The sequence below is a fragment of the Perca fluviatilis genome, chromosome 19 (assembly GCF_010015445.1).
Source record: "Perca fluviatilis chromosome 19, GENO_Pfluv_1.0, whole genome shotgun sequence".
NCBI lineage: Eukaryota > Metazoa > Chordata > Actinopteri > Perciformes > Percidae > Perca > Perca fluviatilis.
Genome location: NC_053130.1, coordinates 17,319,212 through 17,330,675, shown reverse-complemented (window position 1 = coordinate 17,330,675; position 11,464 = coordinate 17,319,212). Strand labels below are relative to the sequence as shown.

Here is an 11,464-nt window from a genome sequence, read left to right as displayed (position 1 = left end):
GCTTGCTTTTGCCTTCTGTTGTCTTTCTTTTAATGGCATTCATTTTATGTTTATGAGGATTTGTTATGTTTATATGGTTTTGTGTAATATAGGTGGGTAGCCATGATATAATAGATTATTTTTGTTAATCAAGACTCTTTAAAGCTTAAAAAAATAAATATTTCTGTGTAGTTTGCTTGTGGGAATGCTTATGCTGCTCACGCCAACATGGTTAAATATCTGCAAGAAAAACTAGCTCACTCATACAATCAGTAGATCATTGGTGAGAGCTTGCTGACAATCCAGCGTCTCTAAACCTCACAGACATCTGTTACTCGATACGTTGTTGAAATGCAAAATGCTCCCTATGTGCCTTATATATTATTTTCATAATGAAAACCAAAGAGGTTTAGGTTGTAAATTCTATTTTGATAAAAAAAGTCATATGATTGTGTATATATATATATATATGCCTTAATGTATAATAAAAAAATAAAAACTGTTAAAAAATATTTCATGTAATCCAATTTTATTTTCAACACATAACAGTTATCATCTTTAATTTATTGTTTAATTATTTACATTGTCCAGTTTCTCTGCCAACAGAGTTGACAGAAGATGACACAGATCAACACATTAAATAGAGGAAAACTCTTACAAAAACAATCTTGGCTGTAGATGAAATCACGGGTCATCACAAACTCCTAAACCTACAGACATGAAGTTTAAGATTACTCTTGACACTTCCTCAATCCCATCAGAAGGAAATAATGAAATTAAATACTTTGTGATTAAGCAAGGATGAAAGCTGACCTAAAATTCAATTTTCTAAATGCCCTCTTGAGAAACATAATTTAATAAACACTCCCTTTTTCCTTATAAATCCAAGGGAAGGATCTCAGTCTGCAATATAGATCTGCAGAGAAAACTTAGCACTTCACATTAAGTACGAAATTAACTAAATATCTATAAATAGAAGGAGATCTGCAACTATTCCAAGTCAGATATTGACTAGGATCAGCATAGGCTTCAAACATTGTAGAAATGCAGCAATTGTAAGACACCAGTGCACTTAATGCTTTGTCTCAACAGTGTGCAGCTTGGTAATCTACTGCAGAGAGCAAAGAGAGAAGAGACTTCAAGTTATTTGCTAAATGGGTCACATCTACAGACTCAGTCACAGCAGCAGGTAAAAAAAAAGAAGACATACAGATACAAATCAGCCACCAGGTGAGCTGTGCGGCAATAAAAACAGCTTGATGAAGCAAAGCAGGGCTAAAAGCATGACAGAAAATTAGAGCAGTATGAATACACAACAGTGCATGGCTTGATTGTAACAAATGCTCAAGAGATAATAGCTCTCTCCACGTTTTAATGTCCTGTCTTGTTTTACGATGATGATTGTAACATTGCAAACAGCTTCCCGTAGCACACATTACAAAATAAGACTTAGAAAAGAATTTTAGTCACGACAAAAAAGATTAAGCTTTCTTCTAAAGCCGTGCCTTTGGTTAAGCTATAATTACACTTTTGACATTTATATGATAGTCACTGATAAAACACTTGCTGTTGTCAAAAGCAACTTTTGTAAATGAAGCACTGAGGTTGTTTCTGTACACCATACGTATCAAGTAAAGGAACATTCACAGCATTGAGACAAAACACTGCTTCTAGTGGGGTAGAGGTATCTTTCTTGAGAGGATTGTATTTGGTGTAGTGTTCCTTTACGTTACTGTGACTAGTGAGTGTATGTATATTTCTAAAGCACCAATAATTGGATGTTCATGGACGGGGGTGGGATTAGTTACTGTAATGTCCTCTGCAATGTCTCTCTTCTCATTGGTAGAGTGTCCCATTATATGTTCGTTGGCTACAACCACTAATTGTCTTCTTATCTTTTTAAAGTTGACTTATCACTAACTTTGGCTTTAGTTCTTCCTAATGAAAAATGTCCTATCGTTTGAAGGAGCTGGCAGTTGTAGCCCATGAAGAGACGTATGGTTCAGCCTCCAGGTGAGTCGATCGGGACGAGCAGGTGGAGTATTTAGAAGACAAGCTTTTTGGGCATCTCCCAAGTGAACTCTGGTCGACCAAAGTGGCCATAAGAAGCTGTCTGCTGGTAGATCGGCCTCTTCAGGTTCAGTTCCCTAAGGGAAAATACAACGCAATAAAAGAGGTGAGAAAGGACAGTAAGGTAAGTGAGGTATCATCTTAGTTAGCAGGGATGATATTTAAATCAGTAACACGGGATGCCTCTATGGGCAACAATATGTGAAACTCCTAACCCACAAAATTCAAATGCATCACTACTAGGATAATTTGAAACTAAAGTGTTTAAAGAGGGATCAGTCATGTATTAATGATCTGGTACTTGCCATTGCGTGGTATGTGGCATTGGTTCATGCCTATTACTTGTCCCTGTACAAATATGAATTTCTGGGTGATTCCATAGGGATTATGGGTTGGGATAGGCAAAAAAAGCCTTGGCTTCAGCCTATTCTTTTTTTCGGCTAGATATGGTGGCAAATTGTGGTAAATACTTGTTTCTTTCATGTATGTTAACCAAAATAAAATTATTCATCATCATCATCATCATCATCATCATCATCATCATCATCATACATAAAATAAACAACTGAATGTTCTAATCTTTCTGTCTGTCGTTACATGCAGCCTTCACTGCAAAAGAGAGAAATGTAAATGTAGACAAACGCTAGCGTCTTAAACCCACTATGTGTACAATTTGAAAGTGCCTAACTTTGGTGCCTCCTAGTGGTAAAATAAAGAAATGCATTTTCACTGAGTCTAATTTAGCTAGAAGCAAAAACATAAGACATCAGACTATTTTAATATATGCTATAATAAAAAGTCCACCCACAGTGACTAAACGAAACAGCCTTGACATTGTCTTGCATAAGGAGGATACAGAGGTCCTATTGTCATGGTTACCTGACAATGACTCCTGGCCGCAGATCAAAGTTCTTGTTGACAATCTGGAGCAGCTCTGACTCCGTTTTCTGGGAGGAACCGTAGGTGAACAAGGAGATGGACAGAGGTTTGGCCACTCCGATAGCATAAGACACCTGTAACACACACCCACAGAAATGTAGATAGAAATGTTTTTATCAGTACAGCTTAAAGCTTTAGTGCGTAACATTTGATATTAATGAACGTCCATTACATTCAAGCCATTGCCAAATGAGTTGTTACAAAGCTAATTAAGACTATGAGCTCCACACAACTCTCTGTGTATTTCTCAGTATGGCTGTGTTCAGAAGATTGTGTCGTCCGGCGACTTTCGCGCGCAGAAACCCGAGTGAAGATAATTACCTGAACCTGTCAGTCACATTTTTTTAATCCTCCGTGTCCTCCTTGGCTACTAGCAACTGTGTGGAGGAGGGGTGGGGGCTGTGTGCGATCACGGAAGGCTTGTATCGTGTACGCGCCGACAGTTTTGTTGTCATTACTTAGAATTTCTCATGGGGGTGACAGAAACTACGCACTATAGCTTTAATGCTTCAAACGCTGGTCATGTACACATGGGTGAATGAATGATGATGTGGGCTCACCTGAACCAGAACTCTCCTGCACAGTTTGGCTTTGACCAGAGACTTGGCAACCCAGCGAGCAGCATAGGCAGCAGAGCGGTCCACCTTTGAGAAGTCTTTTCCGGAGAAAGCTCCGCCACCGTGAGCGCCCCACCCTCCGTACGTGTCTACAATGATCTTCCTGCCTGTCACACCAGCGTCACCCTGTTAAAGAAAGAAGGAAAGATGAGCAAAAATCAGTGGTGACTTTTTTACATTTTTTCTTTTGTTTGTTTTCGAGATGAAATGAGCAGCTTGTGTGTGATGGTCACCTGAGGTCCTCCAATGACGAAGCGACCGCTGGGCTGAAGGTGGCAGATGGTCTTGTCGTCCAAATATTTAGCTGGAACCACGGCATCGATCACCTAATAGAATCAATGCAACAGAACCAAAGATATGACTTCATTTCCTAGGCAATGCATTCATCAGAGGCCAGTGAAGTGTGTTTATAGGATCAACCTTCTCCTTGAGGACCCTCTTCTGTTCCTCCAGAGAGATGAAGTCATCATGCTGGACAGAGACTACGATGGTGTGAACTCTCTTGGGGATCACAGCTCCGTCCTTCTGGTCGTAATGTACCGTCACCTGTGGGACAGCCAAGAAATCAAAAAGTTAGCACACAATAATGTATATATTATAGTATAATTACAGAAGTAATCTACAGTTCTCTCTCTTTTACCCTCATTTATCTAGTTTCCTGCTGCTGCTGTGAACCAAATTTCCCCACAGGATGACTACATTTTCCTTTGAATGTATCGGTTTACTTGTGCAGACCCTCACCTGAAACTCTGAATGAAAGTTTTGCCAGACATCTTCTAACATTCCAGAATTGGCAATAGCTAAGTAACTACATAGTCACTTTGTTGATTCATTAATACTTCTTTGTCATAGTAAAAATGTGTGCTCAGTCAAATCTGTGATACATTTAAAGCTATTGTGTTTGAATGCCTGGTTTTAATTTGGATATAGTCTTTCTTGTCTGGTTTTCTAACAACCTACATTGGACCTGGGACACAAAGGTATTAGACACGTAATGTCACAGAGCTGCAGTCAGCGGCTAACTGCCTCAAAATCGGTCAAAAGTCTATTATTTCTACACAGAGAGCTTTATGTTAAATACTTAAGTAACCACAGCTGATCCGATTTTGTCTGCTGGCACCAAAATAAATCTCTTGGAAGACATCCAGAGTAGAAACAATAAACTAATTCACAGAAAGACTACTGTGGTTTTGTTTCGGGAGGAAAAAAGAAAAATATTGCATATGTTGTAATACTTTGTACAACACATGACCTCACCTGTGTTTTAGAGTCGGGACGCAGCCAAGCAATGCTGCCGGATCGTCGGAGTTCAGCCATCTTTGAGTTGAGTCTGTGGGCTAAGACGATGGTGAGAGGCATGCACTCCTCTGTTTCATCCGTGGCATAGCCAAACATCAGACCCTGCAGAGAAAGAGAGTCAGTACAGAAACAGAAAGATGTAAACTGTATAATGACACCGATCATCATCAGCAGGAAATAGTCAGATTGACTGAATCTGTAACAAAAACAATGACAAAATATTAATAATGCATTGTACGACACAGTGGCCTGTGAGGAGTCAGCTGGAGCTAGTTATATTAATATACAGTGCCTTGCGAAAGTATTCGGCCCCCTTGAACGTTTCGACCTTTTGCCACATTTCAGGCCTCAAACATAAAGATATAAAACTGTAATTTTTTGTGAAGAATCAACAACAAGTGGGTCCCAATTATGAAGTGGAACGAAATTCATTGGCTATTTCAAACTTTTTTAACAAATAAAAAACTGAAAAAGTGGGCGTGCAAAATTATTCAGCCCCTTTACTTTCAGTGCAGCAAACTCTCTCCAGAAGTTCAGTGAGGATCTCTGAATGATCCAATGTTGACCTAAATGACTAATGATGATAAATAGAATCCAGCTGTGTGTAATCAAGTCTCCGTATAAATGCACCTGCTCTGTGATAGTCTCAGAGGTCCGTGTAAAGCGCGAGAGCATCATGAAGAACAAGGAACACACCAGGCAGGTCCGAGATACTGTTGTGGAGAAGTTTAAAGCCGTTATTTGGATACAAAAGATTTCCCAAGCTTTAAACATCCCAAGGAGCACTGTGCAAGCGATAATATTGAAATGGAAGGAGTATCAGACCACTACAAATCTACGAAGACCCGGCCGTCCCTCTAAACTTTCAGCTCATACAATGAGAAGACTGATCAGAGATGCAGCCAAGAGGCCCATGATCACTCTGGATGAACTGCAGAGATCTACAGCTGAGGTGGGAGACTCTGTCCATAGGACAACAATCAGTCGTATACTGCACAAATCTGGCCTTTATGGAAGAGTGGCAAGAAGAAAGCCATTTCTTAAAGATATCCATAAAAAGTGTCATTTAAAGTTTGCCAAAAGCCACCTGGGAGACACACCAAACATGTGGAAGAAGGTGCTGTGGTCAGATGAAACCAAAATCGAACTTTTTGGCAACAATGCAAAACGTTATGTTTGGCGTAAAAGCAACACAGCTCATCACCCTGAACACACCATCCCCACTGTCAAACATGGTGGTGGCAGCATCATGGTTTGGGCCTGCTTTTCTTCAGCAGGGACAGGGAAGATGGTTAAAATTGATGGGAAGATGGATGGAGCCAAATACAGGACCATTCTGGAAGAAAACCTGATGGAGTCTGCAAAAGACCTGAGACTGGGACAGAGATTTGTCTTCCAACAAGACAATGATCCAAAACATAAAGCAAAATCTACAATGGAATGGTTCACAAATAAACATATCCAGGTGTTAGAATGGCCAAGTCAAAGTCCAGACCTGAATCCAATCGAGAATCTGTGGAAAGAACTGAAAACTGCTGTTCACAAACGCTCTCCATCCAACCTCACTGAGCTCGAGCTGTTTTGCAAGGAGGAATGGGCAAAAATGTCAGTCTCTCGATGTGCAAAACTGATAGAGACATACCCCAAGCCACTTACAGCTGTAATCGCAGCAAAAGGTGGCGCTACAAAGTATTAACTTGAGGGGGCTGAATAATTTTGCACGCCCAATATTTCAGTTTTTTATTTGTTTAAAAGGTTTGAAATATCCAATAAATTTCGTTCCACTTCATGATTGTGTCCCACTTGTTGTTGATTCTTCACAAAAAATTACAGTTTTATATCTTTATGTTTGAGGCCTGAAATGTGGCAAAAGGTCGAAAAGTTCAAGGGGGCCGAATACTTTCGCAAGGCACTGTATCAGTCCTGTCACGAGACAAGACATAATAAATGAAAAGAGCACTTCTTAAAACAAACATGAAGGTTAAAAGACATTAAAATAGACGTATATATAAAAGATAAATCAAGTAAAATAAGATAAAGTTATGTTTTAAGAAAATATTTATAAGAAGATCTTGAATCAGCGAGCTTTATTTTACATCCTTAGACGTGGTATTATAGATATTGCAAAACTTATTTTAACTGTTGATTTTTTCTGATTGAATTACACTTAAACTTAAATTACTCAGAATGAGTACATTGATTTTTGATACCTTAAGTACATTTAGCTGTAATTGTACTTAAGTAGGATTTTAAATACAGGACTTTCACTTGAAATAGAATATTTACTTAAAAAGTAAAAGATCTAAGTACTTCTTCCACCACTGCTGAATTGTCTCAATTCTTTAACACTGTAGTATTGAGTCAAACAAATAGAAACAGAAGTCAAATATCACAGCCATCCAGCCCTCCAGCCAACATTAGCCAAAGGTCACATTGTCCTGTTGCAACAGTCCTACCTGGTCCCCCGCTCCAATGTCCTCCTCCTGTCTGTCAACATGGACCCCCTGAGCAATGTCTGGACTCTGCTGCTCCAGAGCCACCAGCACATTACACGTCTTATAGTCAAAACCTACAGAAGAAAAGTGAACGAGAGCGATAAAGCTGACAACACGGCACATTTTACCTCTATTTTAGTTGATTTCCAAGTTGCTTTCTCACCTTTGTCAGAGTTGTCGTAGCCAATGTGTTTGATGGTGTCCCTCACCACCTTCTGGTAGTCCACATTGGCCCGAGATGTGATCTCTCCACAGAGCAACACCATGCCAGTCTTACACACTGTCTCTGTCAATACAACCAAGACATTACACATACTTTTAAACATCTTGTGAAATTAGAAAATCTTTGGACACAGTTCTACTTTTTGACTTCTATCACTTGGAAATAGCTGTTGCAAAGACAGGCCTTATTGCCGTTATCAGCAAATTCACAGGGTTGCTCTGAGTGGGGAGTAGGGATCTTGTGACACTCAGAGGTCAATATTAAAATACAGTAAATAATCTAACAATCCAGACAATTTAAACTCGGGTTTGTACGTCAAAACTGACCGCATGTTGCCCTTTGTCCTACTTAGGAGAATTTAAAGAAAAAGTTAAAATATTGAAATAATGACATTAAATCGATCTGAATTCTAGTTTACTTACCACATGCCACTTTGGCATCTGGGTCCTGCTTCAAGTGAGCATCCAGGACAGCATCACTGATCTGGTCACAAATCTTGTCTGTGGAGAGAGGACAAGCATTAAACGTTAAAAAGTTTAGATTCAGAACAGAGACAGTGTGATGTGAATGTATTACTGCACAGAGATTTCTAGATACGGTATATGAGCCTTTTGAGGCAGTAATTTCAGTTTTTGAAAGACAGAAAAAACTAAATATTGTAGCATTATTACTGTAGGTTCTACAAATATTTCTCTGAAAGGTTACAAGCTAATATTTCAAACAGGACGAGCGTTGGATTTTAGTTGTATCACTCAGCAGCAGGACAATGTCTCACCAACCACTCCATTCATTTCTATCTGTCATCCTGCTGGAGCATGCAATACATGGGTTACATCAGAAACAACATCAACATCTGGTTGCATCGGCTTGACACGACACTGAGAACCTCAATGTATAGTTTTAGTTCAGAGATATGGAGGAATTAAAATAATATGAAACTTTTTGTCATCTTCACTTTAAATTGACTAAATCGATTTATAGCTGGTTTACAGTCTGTAGGTGTAGAAGAGAATATGTATCTTTGATCCCCCCCAAAAAAAGGCCACTATCTGTGGGAACAGCCCAGACCTTGAGGTGTGTTATCAAATCAAAAGTTGTGTGCTGCAGCTTTCCACCAAGGCCACACACCTCTGTAAATGTTCAAACAGTATGGGAAGTATTTTAACTGGTAACTAGGTCTTTTGACTGGTAACTAGGTCTAGATTGTTTTTAAGACCTAAAAGACTTTAAGTTAAAGTAAAAGTCCTCTGGGAGGCCCGAGTTGGACTCTGTTAACTTGTTAAGTCCTTTTTTAAGGCCCAGTTTGGAACTGGTTAAGTCCTCTGGGAGGCCAGGTTTGGAACCTGAGTTGCAACAGAAAACATAAGTACTCTGGGAGGCCCGAGTTGGACTCGGTTAACTTGTTCTTATACTGCACTGTAAATTTAATTATCGTCTTTTATCTGTTTTTAATTTTTTTTTATCATTTTTAACTGCGCTTTAATATTTAAATTTCTTAATCGTTGTTAACTGCTCTTTAATGTTTTATGTAAAGCACTCTGAATTGCCCTGTTGCTGAAATGCGCTATACAAATACAGCTGCCTTGCCTTGCCGAGTGAAATGTGATTACTATCTACAATAAAGATGTATTGTTTGAAACATGATTGGCCATGTTTCAAACATGAATGCAAAAGGTTTGTTTTGTTTTCCCTGAGACCGCAGAGGGTGGGGGGTGGGAGAGGGTTTTGGGTCTTGTTTGATTGTAGTTGTTTGTTCTGTATGTTCTATGTTCAAAAATATAAAAATAATAAAAAATTGATCATAAAAAAAAAATGAATGCAAAAAAACTAAACTGTGACACAACCAAGATGAATTTCTCAAATTCAAAATCAGCGTAACTTATTTTCTAACCCTGTGGTTTTACACAATATTGCGCCATTATCTGTGAAGCAACTGTTTTACTCTGCTGAGTTTACTGATTATCGATTTAGGAACTTTGTAACATATTTGTGAAAGGATTACAACACTTTGAAAAAAAGGGGTGGGGGAGCAGTGTAGAGGGTAGAGTACATTTTTAGCTTTATAATTAGCTTTCTCAGGTGTGTATAGAACATTTGGGCAACATTTTACATAAGTCCTCCTTTTTAGCATTTATAAGCAGTATATAAACATTAAATACATTGTTAATAACACCATCATGTAGTTGTAAGCAGCTATAGACATTTTTAAGGGTTTGTTAAATATACAGTAGTTGTCAGCAATTATAACTTATGACCTATGAAGACATATTTTATATTATTACAACTGTATTTTACCATATTGCAATTAATCATACACCAGCCTCCACTTATGGTTGCCCACAGGAGGAGTTAAAGTTGTTGACAAATACATTAATAAAGACTTATATCTGCTTATATAAGTGATGTTATAAACCATTTATGAAATATTTACAGAGTGCTAATAAATGCTATATAGGGGGACTTAAAGTAAAGTTTTGCCAACACGGGATTGACAAGAATTGACAACCATATCCAACAGCAATCCACATAGAAACTGTAATTGGTCATTTTAATTAGGTTAAGGCTGTTGGACAATGTTGTTCTGTCGCATGTATTTGTATGTATGTATACTTATTTCAATGTCAACATGCCAGTTGTATCCCCGCATAGAGTCCACATGACACTTTTCTTCAGTGTGCAACCTTACACCAGTGTCACACACATTCACCTCCTGCTGCCCATAAGTGAGAGTGAGCGTGAGGGGCAGTAAACACATGTTGCTGTGAATGGAATACCAACCATGCTTGGAGAGTAAATACTCAGCACTGTGGAGCTATTTTGGACATGAAGTTCAACTTGCCTAGAGTTTATTCATATGTATGTCTATGTTTTAACCATGGAATGTTAAATCTAGTCCTCTGTGTATAGATAAGAAAAAGGTAAAGATGTGTTTTGAAAATGATATGTTCTGGATGTGTTTACAACAAAGTGTGAAGAAATGTGTTGTGAGATATCTCATAGTAAACACTTTAACACACTAAAGTTGATTGGAGACTCACCTGGATGTCCCTCTCCTACGGACTCCGACGTGAACATAAAAGAGCCATCGTCCAGCGTGTCACTCATTTTTCTTTACAGGGCCAGGTATTCAGCAAGACTCAGAGAGAAAAGTTTCCTCAGCTCCCTCCAACAAGCAGTGCAGAGAGATCTGAAGGCTGCTTTATATTCCTGCTGGTTCTCTTTAAGAGTATAATGAAGAAAAAAAGGCCAACAGCCCTGCAGCCAATACAAAGTCTATCCTACAAAACTCCACGCCTGTGTCCACATGGCCCGATATATATGGCTAAAAGAACACACACACGCACACTCTCTCTCTATGCGCGCACACACACACACACACACACACACACACACACACACACACACACACACACACACACACACACACACACACACACACACACACACACACACACACACACACACACACACACACACACACACACACACACGTCATGTGAATCCATGGGACAGTCCATTCCAGGGGGAATGGATGATGGGAGGGCATTTACAGCTTGTGGAAACTGCTTTGAAACACCTTGTGTACAGTATGATACTTAAGTGCGTTTAAAGTCACCACCTCCACATTGACAGCTCTGCTTTTTAGGGTGAAAGACTGGAAGGGTGGGAGCAGGAACAGCTTAACTAGGGGTTCCCCTCCCCTTGTCACACTGGTGGCATGGCTCTGTCTGCTGGGACTCTGCCAGGTCAGAGCAGCCTATGGATAGAGGGACAGAGAGAATGCTGGTTGTTGTCAACTGCAAAAATGATGCAATTACTTCTGTTTACCTCATGTTCAAGGA

General features: G+C 39.2%; 1 protein-coding gene across 1 annotated transcript; it reads right to left on the bottom strand.

Moving 5' to 3' along the window:
* Window positions 1-491: 491 nt before the first annotated feature.
* Window positions 492-10,915, bottom strand: mat1a (methionine adenosyltransferase I, alpha). The gene is made up of 10 exons (XM_039784112.1): window positions 10,661-10,915; window positions 8,045-8,122; window positions 7,563-7,685; window positions 7,361-7,473; window positions 4,863-5,006; window positions 4,026-4,151; window positions 3,839-3,931; window positions 3,549-3,731; window positions 2,929-3,062; window positions 492-2,126 (listed from the first exon to the last, which is right to left on the bottom strand). The coding sequence occupies exons 1-10, from the start codon at window positions 10,725-10,727 to the stop codon at window positions 2,024-2,026; spliced, it is 1,164 nt and encodes a 387-aa protein (XP_039640046.1). The 5' UTR covers window positions 10,728-10,915; the 3' UTR covers window positions 492-2,023.
* Window positions 10,916-11,464: the final 549 nt, after the last annotated feature.